At 54.8% G+C, this 21,420-nt stretch overlaps 1 protein-coding gene across 2 annotated transcripts; it reads left to right on the plus strand.

Annotated features, from left to right (window-relative positions):
- The first annotated feature begins 402 nt into the window (after positions 1-402).
- FGF8 (fibroblast growth factor 8) lies at positions 403-11,853 on the plus strand. 2 transcript variants are annotated; one of them, XM_052800092.1, is made up of 6 exons: positions 403-2,581; positions 3,286-3,432; positions 3,523-3,559; positions 5,686-5,866; positions 10,273-10,379; positions 11,458-11,853. In XM_052800092.1, the coding sequence occupies exons 2-6, from the start codon at positions 3,401-3,403 to the stop codon at positions 11,743-11,745; spliced, it is 645 nt and encodes a 214-aa protein (XP_052656052.1). In that variant the 5' UTR covers positions 403-2,581; positions 3,286-3,400; the 3' UTR covers positions 11,746-11,853. The 2 variants fall into 2 exon arrangements, with proteins under 2 accessions (XP_052656052.1, XP_052656053.1); XM_052800093.1 differs by having other exon boundaries at positions 5,719-5,866.
- The last annotated feature ends 9,567 nt before the right edge of the window (positions 11,854-21,420 follow it).

Genomic DNA, 21,420 nt, shown 5'->3' on the forward strand with positions numbered 1-21,420 from the left:
TGGTAGCCTCCTCCAGGGATCACAGCCTGACGGCTGCCTGGAGCGCTGGGGATGCAGCAGGTCCCCAAAACTTTCTGCCAGAAGGTGACTTCTTCCACCAGCTCCACAGCAGCTTGGCCTGAGGCCCAGCTGGTCTCAGGAGTGCAGGGCTGGGGTTTCTCTGCTCCACAGGAGAGCCAGACAAGCTATTTAGCCTCAATGCCTGGGGATGGAGGGGACCCTCACCCCGTGGACCAGGGGGCTTAGCTCAGATGGCCTGTGAAGGAGCTGATAGGCAGGCTGATTTCCCTTGTGCTGCCTTGCACAGGAGAGAGCCTTTCCAAAAAGGTTTGGTTTTTACTTAAAAAACAAACGTGTGTGTGTGTGTGTGTGTGTGTGTCATTCTTGATGCAAACATGGGTGACCCCGTGGTGGGCTGGGAAGCACCAAGGGAAGGACGCAAATGCCTCTGTGCAGGCACCCGACTTCCCTGCAAGAAGCAGATCATGGCCATGAGCCGAGGCAGCAGCAGAGGTAGGATGAGCGCAGCAGCTGTGATGCTGCCTGTCTCCAGCTACCGTCACCAACCTGCTCGTGTCTCTCCCCTGCCCAAAGGTGGGGTAGGATGGGGGCTGTGGAGGCTTTGGCTGTGGGCCCGAGGATGGCTGGCAGGAGCATCGTCTGTCATCCACTGTCAGGCGAAGTGTGGCCGCCCCTGGGTGATCCCGCACCGGCTTGATTTTACAGCCATGACTGGCACTTGAGCCTGTTTGCTGAGGGCAGGGGGCACGCGGGGCTGTCAGCTCACGGCTGCCTCTGACCCCGTACGGGACACCATAAATCTCCTGGTTTAAGGCAGCCTGGGCTGTTCTGGACATGGTGCTGTTGAACACAGTGTGCAGGATAATGTGCGGCCCGACCCTGTGCCTGCTGGAGGTAAAGCAGCGGTGGCTGCCGGTGAGCAAAACCAACATCTAGGAAATAGTGCCTAAATCCCTTTAATTTTTTACATATAAAAAACCAAGGATTGTCTGAATTTAGAGCATCGGGAATATCTAGTGTTGCTTGTTCTGGTTTTGCCTGGTTTTCCTTAGGCAACCCGGAGAGGTGGATACGGGGAGCTGCCTCACCCATGCTGTGGCACATCAGCTGTTTGCACAGCTCAACATGGAGGGTTTTCATCCCAAGCATGTGCTGAACCGACAAGCTGAGTGTGTGAGTGTGTGCTGCCCCTGGAAACCTGCCCCTGCTGCAGCTGAGCACCTTCAGTACCCATCCTGCCCATTCCTATGGTGCTCCTAAAGACTTCCAGTTAAACGCAGGCTTGGCCTAAGACTTCTTTCTACATGTAGGAAAACCCCTCAGAAACATCCTTCTGGCCTTTTGCATGAAGAAAAAGGGAAGGAAAATGCATAAGGGGCTGATTTTGTGGGAATTTTTTGCCAGAACAAGGCAGTTGCCCGCCCTGTGCTGTGCTAGGTCTGATGATACTGATGCGGGGGCTGTTTTTCTCCTTGAGCCCTGTGGGGCCAGCCCAGGGATGGGGCAGTGCCCGGGCTCCCTTGCCCGCCTGCAGCACCCCCTAACAGTGATGATGCTGGGCAAGACCAGGTGAGACCCCTGGGAGATCCATCCCTGGAGGTGCGTTTTGGGGTGAAAAGCTGAGTGTGCGGTGGGGAGAGGTGTGGGGGCACGGGTGCCTGGGGTTGCTGGGTGCCTGAGCAAAGGGGGAAAATGCGCGAGCTGGATGTCAGCGCGCGTGTGAGAGAGAGAAATGTCCTGTGACTGCAGCTGGCGTGTGCCTACGTGTGCAAGGTGGGGGGGGGGGTATTTTTGGGGTAGGGGTGAGCAGAGAGGAGTGCGTGTGTCTGTGCTGGGGGGGTGCGCAGTGTGCGTGTACAGGGTCGCGTGTGCGTAGGGGGGCTGCGCGTGCGAGGGGTGTGAGCGGGAAGGAGGGGGCCGCACGGGAAAGGCCGTACGGGTGTGCAAGCTGTTGCGTGCGTGAAAGGGTCTGTGCGGGGGGGGGGGGGGCTGCGTGGGTGCGCGCACCAGGGCTGCGTGCAAGCACACGTGTGTGTGCGGGAGGGCTGCACAGGCGTGTGCCCGGCGGTGTGCGTGTGCAGGCGGGCCGTGCACGCGCGTGTGTGCCTGTGCGGCGGTGCGGCCCGCCGCTCTGTCACTCAGAGGCCGGCTGACAGGAGCTGCCTCTCCAGCGGCGGCAGATAGCGCTGATTGCTGATTCGAGGAAACAAAATAGCAATTGTAATTATGGGCTCTGATAAGATAAAGGAGGGCGCGGGGAGCGCGGGGACCGGCAGCGGGGCACGGCCGGCAAATTAGCAGCTGTCACTCAGCGCCGAGCAGGCGGCGCCGGCCCCGGCCCCGGCCAGGTACCGGCCCCGGGGGCCGCCCGCCGCAGCCCCGCCGCAGCCCCCGCCCCGGTGCGCAACAGGTGGCGGGGCCGGGAGCGCCGGGGCTCGCCGGAACAATGCAGCCCTCGGCGGCCCTGCCCGGGCTGCGGGGCTGAGCCCCGTCCCGCCGCCGCCGCCCGGCCCCATGGCCCCGCACCGCCGGCCCTGAGGGCGCCCGCCCGCCCCACCAGGTAAGCGCCCGGCGGGGATGCTCGGGATGGCGGGGGGGATCCCGCTGCCCGCTCCCCGCTCCCCACCCCGGCTGCGGTGTTTGCTCAGCCTCGCTCCCTCTCGAAACTCCGGCCCCCTCCATCCCCCGGTAATCCTTTTAATGTCTGGCACGTCCCGGGAGGGCTCGCCCGCCCGCTCCCAATCCACAACGCGCCCGCGGAGCCGCGAGCCCCCAGCAGGGGAACCGCGACCCCGCCGCCCCCTCCCTCCCTGCTTCCCTCCCTCCCAGCCCTTAAACCCCGTTTTACAGATGGGGAAACTGAGGCACGGGGCGGGGAGGGCGTCCCGCCGGCGACTGGCGGCGGAGCCCGGCCCTTAGTGCCAGCCCCGAGCTCGGCGGCACCTGGCCCGCCGCCCCCTCCGCCTCGGCAGGTACCGCCGGGCCGGGGAGGGGAGCGGCGGTCCGGCCGGGCTTTCCTCGGGGGCGGCGGCGGCCGCCCCCCCCCCCTCCCCGGCCGCGCCCGCCCCCGCCGTCGGGGCTGCGGGCCGGCCTCGCCGCCTCCCGGGGCTGCAGCGGGGCCGCGGAGCGGGGCGGGGGGCGCCCCGCGGCGGGGGGCCGCCGGCCGTGCGCCCCGGGGGCTGGGCGGGCGGGCGTGCGGGCGGGCGGGCCGGCGGGGGCCTTTCCCCTCTGTAGCCGCTTGTGCCCTCCTTTCCTCGGGGCGAGGACGTGCCGGCAGGGCGAGAGGAGGCGAGGAGCCGAGGCAGCGCCGCGCCGCGCCCCCCCGGGCGCTCCCCGCCGCCGCCGGGCCCCGGGCTCCCGGCCCCGCACCGGCGCCGCGATGGACCCCTGCTCCTCGCTCTTCAGCTACGTGTGAGTACCGGCAGCCCCGGCCCTCCCGCCCCGCGCCCGCAGCCCCCCGGTTCACACCTCTCTCCTGCTTTCTCTCTCCCCCCCTCCCAGGTTAATGCACTTGTTCGTCCTCTGCCTGCAAGCCCAGGTAAGTGCCCGCTTGGCCGCCCGGCTTTGTTCGCCCCTCGGGGATGGGGGGTGCCCCGCAGCAGCCGCCGAGCGCCCCGGGCTCGGGAGGGAGGGAAGGAGGGAGAGAGGGAGGAACAGTTTAAAACCCAGGAGACAAAAGTCGCCCGGCTGTAAAAAGCCGAGGCCGAGGGGGGAAGCCCCCCGGGCTGCAAAATAAGGTGCGGAGGGCTCGGGCTGCGAGGCAGGGAGTACCCGGGGTTTCAAGGAGTTGCGCAGGGTTACTTTTAAGTAGCTTTATGTCCCGTTCCCCCCCCCCCCTCTAAATGGCACTGTGGATACCCCCGTTCCTCTCGTCCGGGTTTTGTTTTGGTTTTTTGTTTTGTTGTGTTTTTTTTTTCCTACACCGCTTCATCCAAAAAGTAAGGCGGAATTAAAAAGGGAAAAGAAACCCCACCAAAACCTTACTGGTTTTTGATTCAGTGCAGGTTTTGATTCAGCTTAAAACTGTCAGACTTTAGCATCGCTGGTTTGTATGGCCAGAGACAGAAGTGTCATGAATAGATTAAACAGCCCGGGCAGAGCTTCTGCAACACCCGCATACCAGCAGGCACGCGTCGCTGGGAGCGGTGCGCCTTCAAACTGGGGTGAAGCTCCCCTTCCCCCTGAGATCACAGGTGCAGAAGCTATGTTTAAAATGCCCTTTAAGCTACCTTTTTTTTTTTTTCCTGGAAGCTTGGGAAAAAAAAATAAAATTGAGTTTCCAGCCGAAAAGAGAAAGGGAATGAAGCGCTGGGAGTGTGCAGTTGTATAAAAACATAGCTGTAATATTTTGGAGTATGAGATGGAGACCAAATAGCAGCATGGCTAATGACCTCTCCTCCACATGGTACCCTCATCAGAGCCGGGGAGAGAATCCTGCTGCATTATCCAAAACCCATCTATAGGAAACACACATGCACAGGCAGAAGCAGAGGGAGAGAGGTGACATTGTCAAGGGGAGATATCTCTATAAAGCCAGCTTTGGGAGAGCAGTGGCTTTTGCTTTTATTGGGTTTTTCTGTTGTTGTTGTTTAAGACGGGAGGAAATCTTCCCATTTGACGTGGGGGTGGCGGGGGGTAGTCCCAGCCTTCTGATGTTGAAAGGAGCTATCTCCTAACATTTGCTCAGAATACATCTTTATAAATGTCAGGGAGCAGCGAAACTTTCCAGACTTAAAAGAGGGATTTGAGACGAGGGGGGAAAAGACTTCTGTGCACGCTCGCAAGCCGGGGCTGAGGGGGGAGCAGGCTTAGCTGCTCATGAAAATCATTTAAAGCTCAGGAGCAGTGGTGTCGGGTCTGGAGGGGACGGGCTCAGCTCCGGCTCCGGGGCTAACGGGTTTGGTGTGCCGGGGCTGGGGACAACCCCGCTGCTGGCACCAAACAGCTGGCTGCGGATGGGGGATGTGCTTTCACGGGTAGCATGTTAGTATCCTCGGGTTTTTATGCCACTAAATACCCAGGCTGGGGCACGGTTTTCTTATAATTCTTACACCTTATAGGTCTACCTTCTCTGGGAAATTTGTATTTAAAAAGCTCAATAAGTGGGGTGTTTGGGAGCAAATAAAGAGTCCAGGACCCAGAGGAAAGGCAGCTGTTGAAACTGATGGGGCAGTGGTTGGGGTATGTGCCCAGGGCAGCTGGGGCAGTAGTATGCTCCTGCAGAGGTGAGAGAGGTGTGGGACAAATGTGCCAGCCCCTTGGGGGGGCAGCCCAGTGCCATCCTGCATGCCCCTCCTGGACCCTCTCCAGCTCCCAGCCTCGATGCCCATCTCGGGTACCTCAGTGCCAGCCAGGACCCACTGAGTCCCGGGGAGGCCTCTGGCGTCACCGAGCCCTGTTGTGCTCCCGAGTCACCTGCACCTCTCCGCTTAGGGCATGTCTGGAGTGGGCACGGCTCTGTAAAGGGCTCTGGTTGCTGTGTCCCAGAGCTTAATTCTTCTTGTCCCGGGGAGGCTTTGCTGACACAGGAGGTACCACCGTGGTCCCAGCTCCGTGCCTCCCTGTAAAGCCCGGCTGGAGGCCGGCAATCTCGGCTCAGCCCATTCGCCCCTCTGAGGAGTAGAGATTATAATGGTGTGTCGTATATTTTTTAATTTCCTAAAGGTAACTGTTCAGTCCCCACCTAATTTTACACAGCATGTGAGGGAGCAGAGCCTGGTGACGGATCAGCTCAGCCGGCGGCTCGTCCGTACCTACCAGCTGTACAGCCGGACCAGCGGGAAACATGTGCAGATCTTGGACAACAAGAAAATCAATGCGATGGCAGAGGATGGGGATGTGCACGGTAAGGACACGCGATGGGGACAGGCGGGAGGGGGAGCTGGGGAGGTGTTCACAGCCCAGCACGGCGATGGATGATTTCCGTCCTGTTTGTTAGCCAGAAATCATTAAAATCATTTGGCTTGTGGAGGCTTGTAAAGAGAGAACATAGGGGTCAGCGATCAGTGGCTGCGTGATTCAAGGTGAGGGCAGGTTCCCCGTGCCGAGGAAGGGGACTGGTGCTTGCAGGATGGGCTCTGCTCCTTTTTTCTTCGTTCTTGGTTTGCACCTGACTCAGAGGGCTCTGGGCTGCGGCGTGCTGAGCTGCATCAGTCATTTCAGCCTAGCTCTTTGTGGGGCTGGGAGTCTCTGAGACTTCCTTTTGGAAAAGAAATAGAAAGGAAAGTTGAAAAAGAAAGGGGGGGGGGGGGGGGTAAGGGAGGATGGCTGCTTTGGAAGCCTTCCCTGAACTAGAACTGTCCAAAGTGGCATTTTCCCGACGTAGCCCCCCGTCCCTCCCTTCTCAAAACAAATCCCAAGCAGACAGTCAGCGAGGCAGTTGGCTGCAGGCGGAGGTGCTGCAGCATCTCCAGAGACAAAGCAGGGGGGACCCTGTGAGCGCAAGAGCCTGTGCTACGCCGCGGCCCCTCTGCCATCGCCATCGCCCTGGCCCTGGCACACCCCCCCCCCCCCGCAAAACCTCCCCTGCCCCGGGGCAGGGGGACCGATCCCTCCGCTGGAGGCACCCGTAGCCCAAATGCTTTGATCGCGTGTGTTAATGACACATTGGGACGGTCAAACGCCGCGCAGGGGTCAGCGGGGCCAGCGAGTCCTGGCACCGCGATGCCTGATCCTGCACCCGGATCAGGGAAGTGCCTGTATTCGTGTGTGTTGTATGGAGGAATCACAACTGTTTTTCTTCGGTATTAGCTGCAATTTCCCTTTCCTGCTCGGGGAGATTAGTAGAAACACTTTTCTTCCCTCCCCTTCTGTGTTTTGTTTTGTTGTTTTTTTCTTTTTCTTTTTCTTTTTCTTTTTCTTTCTTCCTTTTGCTTTGGCTGAAAATTTCATGCTGGACTTTAGCAGTTCAAGCGAAGCACAGATTCCATCTATATGGTATTCCATACATCCAGCATTAATCTTCCAAATGAACTATTCCCATCCTTCGAGCAGCTCCGGCTTGAAAGGGCATTAGCTAATTTCCCAAGCAAAAAATCCTGTCTTGTTTTAGACCTATAATGCCTGGATTTAAAAGGCAGTTAGTGCATATTTAAATAACGACTAGGTTTAAATAAGGCCAGAAGGAGGGGACTAGTGGTGGCTTGAAAAACTCTATTAAAATGTAATAAAAAAAGGTTAAGCATTTGAAGAGCTAAGGAAGAAAATGAAGACTGATCTAAACCAGAAAGAGAACAAGCAGTTTTTCAGATGTAAAGTTTTAAAAGAGTTGCAAGTCTGTAAATGTTAAAATAGAGGTTCAGGATTGTTCTATATGAATCTCTAGGGAGGCCCCCATGTCTGGAAGAACTATTAAAACGCTTCTTACTTTCACCTTTTTTAACATTTCCTGAATACTTTCTCCTCTTCGCAGTCCAGTTGGGGGATCAAGTGTGTCTCGCTGCATTTTTTCAGCATTTACGTAGCCACTTTCCCTTCAAAGTTTGAGCAAGAAACATAATTTTACTGGGATAAATCTGTCACTTAAGTGAAAGAATAGAGTTGGAAATGTTAAGCTCCCCCTCCTCAAAAAAGGGGAAAGAAAAAAAAAAAGGACTCCCCCAAAATGTTACTTAGAAATCCACTTTTGCAGCTAAGAGCCCCCCTCCCCAAGCCCTTCCTTCTGCATTTTTTTATCTCATTTTTGGGGGTGGGCGTGTAAAAGGGGTTGATTTATTTTTGCAGATGACCCCTTTCCCCACACTGACGTTTTTACAGCCGACTTAACATCGAGTCCGGCGTTTTCAGTTATCTGTCTTAATTGTCAATATTTGATTGACTTTTTTTAATTCTAAGGGAAGGCGGGCAGCCGGTGCATCCTGGCTCATCCCTCCTGGACCGTGTCTGCCACCGAGCAAGCTGCCGCCAGCTCCAGCCTTGACTAAACCCTGCGAGTGGCTGGGGATGCTGGTGCAGCTCCTTGCCGATTTTGTCTGCACCCAGGGTTTTCTGCTGGTCGGGGCTGGGGTTTGCGGGCTTTGTGGGTCGCCTGCACAGGTCTGGGGGTGCAGGTCCCTGGGGACAGGTTGTCCTCATCCTCTGCGGTTGGTGGGGCCAGAGCAGCACTCTGGCTGGGCTCGTGTGGGGCAGCAAACCCGGCTGGTGGCTGTAAATCACAGCTGCCGTTTGAGGGGGGGGGGGGGGGGGGGGGAAGGCCGAAAGAGAAGCAATGTGCATCTTTAAAGCATGGTTTTGTGCTCGCTGGGGCCGAGGCCTCCCCACTCCCTCCCTCCCTCCTCTGTCCCTCCCTCCCTGCTCTTTCTATCTCTCAGAGAGAAAAATCAATTCTCCTCAAACCTTTTACTGCCTCTGAGATCAATTCCCCCCCCTTTCCCCAATATAGATAAATAGGGGGTCACTGTCTCAGCGCTTCATTTGCAGATCGCCCCATGGCTCCCATGGCTGGTTTTGGGGATGCTGGGTGCGTGCCAGGCTCTGGGCATTGGTGCTGGGGTGGCACAGCCTGGAGTTGGCTCTTCCCAAACTTCTCGTTTCTGAGTCCAGTCTGTGCTCAGCTGGGGGGCTGTGGGCACGGGCAGTTTGGGGACAAGAGATACCGCAGGGTGACATTGGCAGAAGGGAATGTGGGGACAGGGTGCCTGCATGCGCATTGAGCCTGGCTTGCCCAGCAGCACCAAATCAGTCGGCCCCAGTGAATTTTGTGATGCCCTTTCCATTGTTCAACTCAACTGCTGGCAGTGCTGCCCGCTCGCTGTCCCCACCCTCGGTGCCATTGACCTCAGCAGTGCCAGTGATGTGAGGGATGCAGGATCAGGGCATCGCAGAGACAGAGGCAGCAGTTTGCTCCTAGCCCAGAGTGTGATCTAGGCTCACTTTATCTTGCGTGTGTACCCACAGCCTCCTTCTGCCATTCAAAGCATCTTCCTGCAAAGCCACCTGCTCCAGAGCCACATTGCTGCCCTTGCTGGGGCTTGCTGGTGGCTGAGCATCCTGGGGTAGAGATGTGTAAGCCAGGGTGGACCACAGTCCTGAGGAACCGAGGAGCCCTTTTACAGAGATCAGAGAGGAGAAATGAGGCATCAATGGGCTTACTCCCATAATAAGGCTATAGACTCGGAAGCTTTGCAGGCTGTGCTCTAATTACCTTGCTAAATTGTGCTTATGGCACTAGGGGCTGATGCTGGGCAAGAGGTGGTGGTAGTGAGCTGGGACAGTCCCAGCTTTTTCAGTGCCATGGGGAAAACTTTGGTGTTTGGTACAGCACAGCCCTTTTAAGGTGCAAACAGGTAGCCACCATTCCTGTCGGGCTTGCCCTGGGGAGGGGAGCTGGCTCTGGGGACAGCAGCTGCAGGTCTGAGGAGAAGGATGTCCCGTCCCCATTTTCCCCCTTCCCTGGGGATGGATGGGCTGCGGGGCTCGGGTTCCCAGGGCGGAGGCAGGGAGAGAAGGTGACAGGTCTATTTATAGGCAGCACATCGACCTGGCGATTTGCATAGCTCCTTCGGAAGTCGATCGATGCCTCCATTAAAAAACTGAGACCAAATCAATATGCCCTCTCGACTCGTGCAAAGGTGAAAGGCATTAAAAGGATGGCTGTACCCTTCATGCCTCCCCTGCCAGCTGCAAAGTCACTGCTCCTGCTGCAGCCCTGGCCCAGCAGAGACACGGAGCGGTGTCCCCTGGGCTGGGGACAGCTGGTAGCACGCCGTGCACTTCCAGAGGGTGCCTGCCTGCTTCCTGCCTGCTTCCTGCCTGCTTCCTGCCTGCTTCCTGCCTGCTTCCTGCCTGCTTCCTGCCTGCTTCCTGCCTGCTTCCTGCCTGCTTCCTGCCTGCTTCCTGCCTGCAGGCTCGCTCAGACCTGCCTCGGTTTGCAGGGCAGCTGGCTTGTTCTCCACTGGCCAGTGCGTGCCCTGCTCGCTGCCCTGCCTCCCTTCTGGGATGTCTCTGTGGCACCTGAACTGCTGAGCCCCTTGGAGCCGGGCAAGGCAGAGCTACTCCCCCTCTAGCATGGCTCAGGGTGGCAAAGGGACGTGACCAAGGTCATGCAGGGACACAGTGGCAGGGTACTGGGGCCAAGGCTGGCTCTTAACCTCGTACCTTGACTTTAGGGCTCTCTCTGGCCCAGCCACCTCCCTGCCCAGTGTGTGCCCACAGTGCCCAGTGTCAGGCATTGCTGGGGTCTCCATCCCTGTGCATGCCCCGTCTCGGAGCCCCCCTGACCTCCCTCTCTCTTCCTCCTGCTGCTCTCCCCAGCCAAGCTCATCGTGGAGACGGACACCTTCGGGAGCCGCGTGCGCATCAAGGGGGCAGCCACAGGTTTCTACATCTGCATGAACAAGAAGGGGAAGCTGATCGGCAAGGTAGGGCGCTGGGCTCAAGGGCACGGGAGAGCCAGAGATGCGCTGTGGGTGCTGAGCGGGGCTCGGTGGGAGAGGAGCTCTTACCCAATACGGAGCCCATCTGTGCGGAGGGGGAAGTGGGATGGGGGTCCCGGGGGCTCAGCCAATGCACCCTTTGGACGGCAGAGGCATGGGCCATCCTGCAGCCCGGGTGGCAGGAGGGAAGAGGGGGAGCAAGGGAGGTGGGCGGGTGCCGTGTGGGGCACATTCCTTGTATCTCCTCGAACAAATAGGCAGATTGCTGGGCTATTCTCCCTGATTACATGGTACAAGTGCCAGGAATGTTAAGATGCTCCGTGGGGCTGGCCCCAAGGCCAGGCCCCGCCGAGTGCCGGTTAGTCACGCTCCCTCAGACCCTCGATGCTCCCTCCCTGGGGGCGGAGGGGGCTGGGTGTGCAAAATCCCACTGGGACAGCAATTGTCTGGGAGGATTTTCCATGGTGGCTCTTTCCCTGGGGTCCCGTTGCTGCCTGTAATGGAGAGGAGCACAGCCTTCAGCTGCCCCTGTGCTCCCTGTCACCTGTGTCTGTGGGCACCATCCCCATGGACCCCACATCCCCTCTTCTGCCCCTTGATGCCCCTCCTATATTAAAGACTCCAGGGGTGATAGGGTGGGTGGGTGAACTGCCACTGAGATGGAGAGTTTGCTTATGGTCATGCTGGTAAGGGAATCCAGCCCCTGGCATGGATGGGGGCAGGATGGGAGCAGGCAAAAATCCCCTTATAGGTGTGGTGGAAATGAAGGCTGGGACAAGCTGCACTGGGGCTTGCAACCTGGTGCTGGCATAACACCAGGGATGGGAGCCGCAATGAGCAGTGTCTGCCCATGCTGCAATGCCTGCTCCCTGCAGCTTTCTAAGGAAAAGCAGATTTGGGGCAATTCTGACCTGTAGGAGAAGAGGTGGGAAAAGTGAGCCCTTGGCTGCCCAGAAGCACTGCAACCGTGCTGCCACATCAGCCAGTCCAGCTTAGGGTAGTGAGAAGCAGCCCTCTGACTGAGCACCCATTGCTTAAATCTCCCCCTCTGTCCCCTTCTCAGAGCAATGGCAAAGGCAAGGACTGCGTCTTCACGGAGATCGTCCTGGAGAACAACTACACAGCGCTGCAGAACGCCAAGTACGAGGGCTGGTACATGGCCTTCACCCGCAAGGGCCGCCCGCGCAAGGGCTCCAAGACCCGGCAGCACCAACGGGAGGTACATTTCATGAAGAGGCTTCCCAAGGGCCACCAGACCACCGAGCCCCACAGACGCTTTGAGTTCCTCAACTACCCCTTCAACCGGAGAAGTAAAAGGACTAGAAACTCCAGCTCCAGGGCAGGGCCTTGACGTGCCTGCCTCTGCCTGCCCTGCCTGGACCTCTCCTGGAGGACTCTCCTCTGAGCTTGGTGGACTATATGTAGAGACTTTCCCATATGGGTATTAAACAAACAAACAAACAAAAAAAAACAAAAAAAAAGGAGGGGGGGAGGATTAAAAAAAAAAATTACCTGCTCTAGTTGTTGATAATTTTGGGGGGGTTGTTTGGTTTTTAAAAAAAAAACAAACCACAAAAAAAACCAAAAAACAAACAAAAAAACAAAAAGAGGAAAAAAAAAAAGAAGAGAGAGGCTCTATTTTTGTACTCCAACTTTAAAAGAAATGTTCAAAGACTGGTGAAGGGTGAAAACCCCTTCACTTAGAAATGTTCTAGTCTGTTTGGGGTCGCGCTTTATTTTGTAAATTTTTTTTTTTTTTGTAGCTCTAGGGGGAAAGGAGAAAAAAAAAATCACCGTTTAAAACAAACAAGCAAAAAAAAAGGAAATCCAAATCTGGGAGCAATGTGCTACTTAAACGAACTGAATTAACGCTTACTGGAGAAGATGGAGAGGTCAGAAAACAATTAAGGGGAGGGGATTTATTTCAGTGGTGGTTGGAGGCCTCCCGGGTGGGTTTTGCAGCCTGGGTGATGTGTGGGCACTGCCTGTGGGGGCTGGCTGCAACACCCGGGTTGAGGACCGCTGGATGCTTTCCTTCCTTGGATGTGCCTACTTCTTCGGCTGAGCGAGGGGTTGCTGGAAGCCACTTGCATCCTTCTGAAAACGCTGCTGGCTTCACAGCTCCCAACTTATTTTTTCTCAGGAGGGGACAGGGGTCATGGACACCCCAGAGAAAGTCCTGAACTGACTTGGTACCTCTTACCCATGAGAGCATCTTTGGCATTAGGTTTGTTTTAAACTACTAAGGAGAGGCAGTGGGTGATGGCTGCTGTGGAGCGGGCTGGTAACTGGGGGTTTTTTTGTTGGTTTTTTTTGGTTTTTTTTCCATGTGGAAAATGTGAACTTCTCACCAAAAATTGATATTTTTTTTTCTGTTTATATTTTTTTACAGATGGAAATTTTCATCCATAAAATTAAAAAAAGGTTTACAAATTACTGTGGAGCCATTTTGCGCTGGTTTTGTTGTAATATTCAGTTTGTGGTTGGCACTTCCATTGTCAATTGTCTCTTCCAGGTCTGCTCTTTGATGAGGAATGCCACTGTCCTTGTCCAACTAGGAAAGGAGAGTTTTTCTTTCAAAATTTCTGTGTTGACAGAAGCCTAATTTTCTATTTAGAAAAAAAAAAACCAAAGGAAACATTAAATCTCTTGAGTGAACATCCCCAGCCAGCTCCGCTCTGCACATGCTGCCCTGGGACTGCGACTCTCTCCAAAGGGTTAAAGCAATTATTCTTCACGGGGAGGGCAAACAAAGACACTGGATAGGAGCCAGAACCAGGGGTGACTTTTCATTCAATCTTTTTTTGATTGTTTGTTTTTTGTTTCCTTAAGGATTTTTTGTTTTGTTTTGGTTGTGTACAAATTGAATATGAAATGATTGAAATATTTATTTAATATGTGCATTAAAAACTTGTATTAGTCTAACGGAGCCTGATGCTTTTCAGGGAAGGGCTGGGGCTGGAGAGGCAGGTTGGAGAGAGGCAAAGGAGGATGGTGAGGTGCAGGATGGTGCTGAGGCTGCCACTTGGCGTGAGCCCCTTCCCAAGGGAACGGATGTAGGAAGTGAGAGGATGCCCTGAGATCTTAGACCCAGATGAGTCTTGTGGAAATCATGGATGTCCTTGCAGCAAATTCCAGGTTTAATGGGCAGATGCCACCTCCTTGCCCTGTGGGGAGAGGCGCATTGCAGGCTGGGTGGGGACATAGTGCAATGGAGGCTTGACTGCCAGTTTTAAGCATGGGATGAGGCTTTCCAAGAGAGAAAGCCAGTATCTGCTCCCCTCTGGTCCAGATGAGCTTTGCGTCTGTGCAAAATGGGCTGTTGAGTCCCCTCCTTTGGTGGATACTCAGACCTGCTGAGGTGCTGGGTCTTGCTCACAGGAGCTGATGGAGGATTCAGATACGGAATGATCTCAGGTATGGAAAGATGCAAGAATAAAATTGTTAAATATGCTTAAAAAAAAAAATTGCAGAAATGGAGCAACCTAGTAAGGTGAGAGTCTTGCTATCATTGGTGCCAGCCCCGCTGGTGCTGCTACCCTCATGGGGTCCCTATGACATCGCTTAGTGCTCAGGGTGTTACTTGTCTGCAGGGTGCAAGGACCAGCCATCCCCTGGCTGATGTTGCAGACTAGGCTGAGCTGTCAATATATATCATTAATTTCAAGAGGGAAACGCAGGGGCTGAGTGCTCGGCCGTGTTCTACATCTGAGTATCGCTGCTACGTCATGGAGGTTGCGGATGGTTCTTGGGCTGCAGGACAGCATGGATGGCGTTTGCCTGGCTGTCCCAGGAGGGACCCAAGGATCACAGAAGCCCGGAGCTGACAGCGCTGGGGCAAGCCCGTGTTGTGGTTTCCGGACTACCGGAACTAAAAGTGAATGGCTCCTGGCCTTTCCCCAGGCAGAGATGGTGTTTGATAGTCCTTAATGGGTGCTTTTCTTTCATTAATTTGTCTAATTGCTTTTCCTAATGGCTTTGTGAATCTGGGTGAATTGGTGCTGGGTTGCTGCTCCAGGTAAGGGTAGCAGAGGGGCAGGACTGGCTCCATGCAGGTCAGCAGACGTCTCCCCCCTTGTTACCTGTCCCCCAGGGCCAGTGATGGCAGGGAAGGGCATGGCATGGGGTGCTCAGCCTCTAGTAAGGCTGTTCCCCATCCCTGCCATCCTGGGGTGCAGTCAAGGGCTGGAGGAGGGAGCACCCAGCACCCTGGGTGCTTGAGCTGGGGATGGACACCCCTGCGTCCTTGCACACCATCGTGTGTACCACACACCATCCCCAACTCTTGCCATCTGCTCTGCTGCAGCCTGACTTTGCGAAAGGCACCCAGGCCTGGCTCCTGGGAAGGGATGCCCTGCTTTCCCAGCTCGCTCAGTCCATGGTTAATTAGCCCCTTTTCATTAGAGGGCTTTTGGGTGGCCATGCTGCCTAGAAGCACTACAACTCGGGGCTTCGTTTATTGTTCGAATTTGTCCAGCTTCAGCTTCCAGCCAGCAAATGTTGTTTCGCCTTTGCTTGGAAGATTAAAGAGCCCACTACTAGTTAGTTAATGAGTAAGTGAATTAATTAACGGTTCCTCATACCCTGTCTCCGCACTGATACTGCTTAGTCCCTGGCATGACTGGAGCAGCTCACGCTCTTCCCGACGACCTGGGCCCTGCAGGGTCCTGAGCATGTGGTCCTCCAGGGCTGGTAGCTTCCACTACCCACGCAGGGAGATGGTGACAGTCCCTGGTAGTACCTGCTGTTTCTCCAGGGATGCAGAATCCCTGGCTGCTGCTTGAACACACATGGTCAATCATCAGCCCAGGAATTTGGGATTTTTCCCTCCTTCATCATCAGCAGGTGTGTGGACCAAGCTTGAGAATCACAGCCACCCAAAGGCCCTGGGGACTGCAGGACACTGAGCCAGGGCTGGACTCAGGAGAGCGCTGGGGACGGGAGGCTTTGGAGGTGGGTGTTTGCTTCCAGCGACTCGTGCTGTTAGCATGGGTGTTTTGGGCAGAAATCCCTGCTCTGAGCTAGCAAAGTCCTTGTGATGGGGATGTGCCTATCCCTAGAGCCACCATTCCCAGTGTCACCCTGCGGTCCCCTCACTGCCACCGGCTGGCTGGAGGGAGGTGGCAGTTAAAGCAGAAGGGGAGCTGTACTGCCCTGGCTGTTGGTGCAGGGATGACTGCCCTGTCCTGAGCTCCAGGCAGTGGTGCATGCATGTCCCTGCCTTTATAGGACTTTGCCTCACGATGCCGTCTGGACACAGCGACAAGGCTGGAGCTGAGTGACATTTGGGAGAGTCTGCCTCATGAGACAAGACTGGGGAGCCCGGCTGGTCCAGCCAGCCAACGCTGGGTAAGAAGTAAATGTAGGGTGAACACACCAGGGCAACACCAGGCAGGGAGAAGAGCTGTTTTCAGGTTAAATGTGGCTGTGGCAGAGAAACAGTGGACGAGCAGGAAGAAGTCACAGTGGCAAGAAAAGGGGTCCCTGCGGTCCGAGCAGGGGCTGTACCAGGGCTTGATCCACCAAGCCCCAAACCTTTTGGCACATGCTGTCTCCACTCCCACCCCTTTTCTCACTTTACAACTTTTCTATGAGGTCTGCTTGGGGAAGGATGCCCACCGAGCGGGGTGGGCTGCATGATGCTGTGGCAGGGTTGGGGCTTGCCTGGGCCCCCTTGAGTATGCCCTGGCTTGGGAAGGACTGGGGTGTTTGTTTATTGCATCAGGCTCAGCTTTCAAACATGTCCCTGCCATCCCCCTCCCCCTCCTTTAATTAATTCTGGGTAAGAAGTCCTGGCTTTATTGTGCCACCGAGCTGAGGGCTCCCTGTGGGAAAAGTCACACCTTCTGAACAGCTTCTGATACCATGCAAATGAAGGACAAGTCCAGGAAACGCTTTCATCTCAGACCTGTCCAGCCCCCTGCCCATTAATTACACACATTTCATTTGTGTGAGAGCAATTCCTCTCGGGGAGGGGGTGGGGGACAGCTGCGGCTTGTGGATCATCTCAGCCCCACTCTCTAAAGACCCCTCCTTGGAAGGGGGTTTATAGCCAGAAACAGGGATGCTCAGGGGCTCAGTGGTGTATCCCATATTTTTGCTCTCTCACAGCCACTCCAAATCAAACTGGCTTGTTGGCAGACCGCATCCTGCCAGCGGGGAGGGCTCAGCACTGCCCCACACTCTGCCAGCAAGCCTTGGCTGTGGACCCAAGTGCTGCAGGAGCATCCTGGAGGGAGGCGCAGGGTGGAGCAGAAATGAGCTCAGTGGTGTCCCAAGGGAACGACTCTCCAGGGTCAGGAGCTCATGAGATGGGTAACGTTGGATAGGCTGGCCGCAAAATGAACCTCACATAGGGAAACAACTTTCCATGCTGCCACTGAATTGCATGTGTTGGGGGACTGCGTCATGCTGTGTCAGGGTGTAAAGTCTCCTTGGCCATGTGTGGACCAGACCCAACTCTCCTGTTGAGCTTTGGTGTCTCTGTGCTCCTCTCCTTTCTCCACAGTCCCTCTGACCACGGTGTCCCCAGCATGGCTGCAGCTGAAGGCACCTCCAGGCTCCAGTCTCCTCTTTTCCTGAGGCTAATGGGGAGAGTTGGCTCCAGATCCTGGAGAAGGCACAGAGCAAGGGGATGTGGAGTACAGTGGATTTTCACAGTGTTTCCTGGCCATGATAATAACACTTAGCACTTCTGTAGCACCTGGGATGCTCCAAGCACCTACACATCTGCTCCTCGTTACCACCCCACTTCCCATTTGCAGTGTCTCTGCTCCCTCCTCACACATGCCTACAGCAGTAAGAGCTCTCCCCTAGAAATGGGGCCACCTCCCAACTTTCCTCCTGGAAATCTCCTTCAGGGCAGGGTCCCAGGGAGCTGCAACCACATTCTGCTTTGGGGTGGGGGCAGGAGGCTGCCCTCCAGGACTGGGATAAGCAGTTTGGGGTGGCTGGTGTGGCTCTGCTGTAGAAGACCTTTGATGGCCAAGTTTGCTGTTTGCCTTCCTCTTGGAGGGAGGATATGCAATTTGCATCCTTTGGTGTTGACAACCCACGTGCCTGGGGAGACATGGCAGCTGTGGCTTGGCGCGCCAGAGGAGCTCTTGGGAGATGTTGGAGGGATATTGGGGACCCATTTAATGGGGAACTGCAGCCTTTCTGGGTAAAAGTCAGCATGAAACTGGTGCCGGGCTCTAGCAAAGCTGCTTATCTGCCCACTGGCCCTGTGCCATGTCAGCTAGAGGATGAGAGAGGGCTTGTGTGGATGGGTTGAAGATTACAGCCATTACTCCACATTACCTGATTAATGGCCCAGGCTACTCTGCAATGAAAAGCTTTTTAGATTTGCTGTACTGGGAGCAGAGGGGATGGTCTTGGGCTTCATGTGATTTACAGCATCTCTCCTACGTTCATAGTGGCTGTAGCACCAGAAGGTCCCTCCAGGCTGTCGGATGTGATGACCAAGATATAATCTGTGGTTGTAAAGCCTCAGAGGCTGGGGGAGACTTGGCTGTGTTGGGAAGAACCACTCCAGCCTGCCCAGGTATTACCACTTCTCTAAGCTTGTGCTGTCGATTGTTGTGGACTGGAAGCGGGATGGTGAGGACTGCCAGAGCCTCCCCAGTTCTGTGGGTGCCCGATCTGTGCCCCTGCTCCCATTCAAGCCCTCTGTTCAGCCATGGAGTAAGTAAGCCCTTTCAGCCATGATCATAGCACTGCAAAGGGTCCTTGCTTCCTGGGCTGGACTCTCCTGCCAATATGGCCAATAGCCTTTTTTAATTTATTTTTTTTCCTCTTGAAGATTTTATAGCAGAAGGAGAAGGGAAAATTCAGCCTCACTCTTGCTGTGATTATTTTGCCAACTTTTTCTGCTGTAGTAGCACATCTTGGTGGCTAGAGTCTCCTCTTTTATGAGATGCTCATAGAGTAAATGGCAGCCCTTCTCCTAAAGATGTGCTGGTTTGTATGGTCAGCTGTAGCAGGTGGCGTAAGCTGGCAAGACAGAGCTAACCACAGGGTCTAGTTGCTACCCCAGCAAAAAAGAGTCCTGGGAAGGGATTTGAAGAAGGGCTGGAAGGTGTCTGTGCAAGTTCATAGCAAACATGAGAAAAAACTCCAATCGCAACATCCAAAAAACCAAAAAAAGCTGCTGGAGTGGCTGAAGTGCAGGATGATGAGGCCCAGGCTGTACATCAACAGGAAAATTTTGGCTGCTGAGATGTGAAATGGGACCTTGAGTGCTGGCTGTACTTGTCTGCTCAGGCCCTGGGATGTGGCTGTGCTCCCCATTGCCCTGTGAGAAGCAGATGCCCAGCTGGGAGCCGGCCCTTTGGTAATGGCCTGCGAATTTTCCTCGACTCCGTTAATTGCCGCCTGGCTGCTAGTTACAACTCCAAGTCAATTGCTGGGAGTGTTGGGCCCTGCAAAACAACCCCTTGAAATCAGTTGTTAGCCCAATTAACAACCAGTTTGGCTTCAGTTCAGGCCGTTAACCATCAAACAGCTAACTGCTAGTAATGATTGATTTCTCAGCAGTTGGGGCTGCAGTGGAGGAGCCAACCTGTTTCACAAAATGCTGTTAAAGCCAAGACTTTGTGAACGCATCTGGCTCAGACAAACATTTGAGCTGTCCCACATCAGTAGAGCAGGCAATGTGATGACCAGGATTTCTATCCATTTGGATTAAAGCATGGATTGTTGGGGTGTGTTAGGATGAACTGGCAGCCAGCAGGCCAGTGCTGCCACCGCACTGTGCTCCAGGTAGACAGCCGCCACTGTTTGTAGGGCAACCACTCGTACTCATGTTGTATCACGGCATTCAAAGCCCCCATGGATGGGAACTACTCGGCATCCAGCTCTCTTCCATAGTTACTGTTCCAGCCAGCAAACCTGCAAAGATTAGTTTGTCTAGTTTGGATGTTCAGATGTTTCCACAAATCACCTGGGCCATTTCCATCTGCACAACCAGGCGGGAGCTTGTACAGGGAGAGCACTTCCCATCAGCATATGCAAGCCTGGGGATGCCTCAAGAGCAGCCTGGGACACTGGCCTGTGTCTGCTGGTAGGCAATGCAGACTCATCTGCAGATGTGAGTATGTCTATGAAAGCCATAAAATACTCTTTGAGTCCCAGGGTTCAGGCAGGGTTTTGTTTAAGATTACTGGTCAGGTCTTCATCCATTTCCCTCTGCTGTTTCAGGCCCTGGTTCTCTGCTGTGCACTGGCAGGTTGGTTTGAACACATTGCTAGTGCTACTTCAAGGGCTTTTTCCCCCAGGATATTTTCCCCCTGATCAAAGTGGCCGATTCAAGCTGTAGCATGTATGGGGAGGAGGGAGACAGCCACCTGTTAGGGAAAGACTGAAAATGCAGAGGATGCGCTGCAGAGGTTGACCTTGTGAAATGTGAACTCCAACAGCGCCAGGCAGCAGAGCCGTGCAGGGCGAGGAGTGAGCGCCTCGGCATACAGCACCATGGTCCTTGTGCTTTTGAGGACACTGGGGGACCTGTGGTCCTGCCAGGGCCTTGGCATTGCAGCCTGAGCTCTGTTTCTGAAGCTGGGGCCCGGTGCCTTTCAGCAGGACGCGGGCACCTGAGAACCATGTAGAAGTTTCAAAGATCTGCCCGCAATGTTCCTCCAAGTGCAGATCTCGTTCCCCCCGGTGCCATGTTTTTGCCGTCCGCTCACAGGAGGTATGGTTGTCCCAGATTCCCACCAGTATATACACCAGCAGGGTGCATGTTTTCTGTAATTAGCTGTATTAGGTGTTCCTTGTGCAAACAGAACAAAGTTGATTATATTTCATCAAACACCCACTAAAAGTAGCCCTGCTCTCTCCCATGTAGGGATTACCTTGCCATCCTTGTTGAGGAGGCTGGGGAGGCTGGGTTGCGGCTGGGACTCCCCCTGTGCTGGGCAGTGCATGTGCAGTGAGCTTCTGCATCCTGGGGGTCAGTCAGGGTTTCTCCCTCTGGTCTGTACAAGGAGAAACTGATTCTCACAAAGGGAAAAATGAGAAGTTTGGGGTAAGCAGGAGACCTGACAACCCCATTTTCCCACTCCTCGGGTCTGTGAGCAAATGTTTTATTTGCAGCTTGTGTATTTAACTAGGCTGAATCCAGCAATCCTGGTCCATGCATCTTCTGAGTGTCTCATTCCCCCTCAGCTGTTGCTAAATGCATCCTCCCAGGAGGTGATGACGGGTGCCTCTCACCTGCTGGAGCCGGGTGAGCTCTGGCTGCTCAGACTTTTTCTGAGCACAGTATAACAGAGAAGGTCAGTTATAAACAGAAACGGTTGGTTTTGTTGGGGGCTTTTTTTAGACATCAAAAATGCTCCATCATCATCAGGCTGGCTTAGTTTTCAGCAGCCAACGCAAACAGAGCCAAACCCTCAGTGGAGAATTCGGCAAGAGAAGTGGCAAAGACTTTCCAGGGCTATTTTGCCAAAGTCTCACATCCTCATTCCTCCTTATACTTTGTGCCACAGCAGCCGATGCTGTTCTGGGCTCTGCGCAGACATAGGGTGAGGCCTGAAGAGCTCCCAGATGGAGCTGAAAGCAAGTGGCATAGCCCTATTTCAGAGAAGGAGTGGGGGGAATCAGTGCATAGAAAGATTAAGATCTGATAGAAATCCTGGCAGAGCCGTGAGTCAGCTGAATCAATTCGCAAGAGGCCAATAAAAGGTATGGAAGTGGTCCAATGGGGGAAGCAATGTATATATGCAATAATCTGAGCTATAAATGAAGTACAAAACCACAAAACTGATCTTTTTCTAAACCTCATGTCCGATTCCCCAGCTTTGACTGAAGGTTGGACTCTGTCCTGTATCCTGACTGGAAGGAACCTGCTTTTGTACATGAGCAGATTTCAAGGACGTGGGGATTACTCTGGATGTCCATGCCAGTCTTCTGCAATACTCAGATGAGAGGATCCTGCTCAGTGCTTTCTGAGTGAAAGCAATAGTCCTTGTTTAAGGAAAAGGAAGGAAGGATATCCTGCAGGGACTCCATTTTTTCAGAATTATTT

The sequence above is a fragment of the Harpia harpyja genome, chromosome 10, assembly GCF_026419915.1.
Source record: "Harpia harpyja isolate bHarHar1 chromosome 10, bHarHar1 primary haplotype, whole genome shotgun sequence".
NCBI lineage: Eukaryota > Metazoa > Chordata > Aves > Accipitriformes > Accipitridae > Harpia > Harpia harpyja.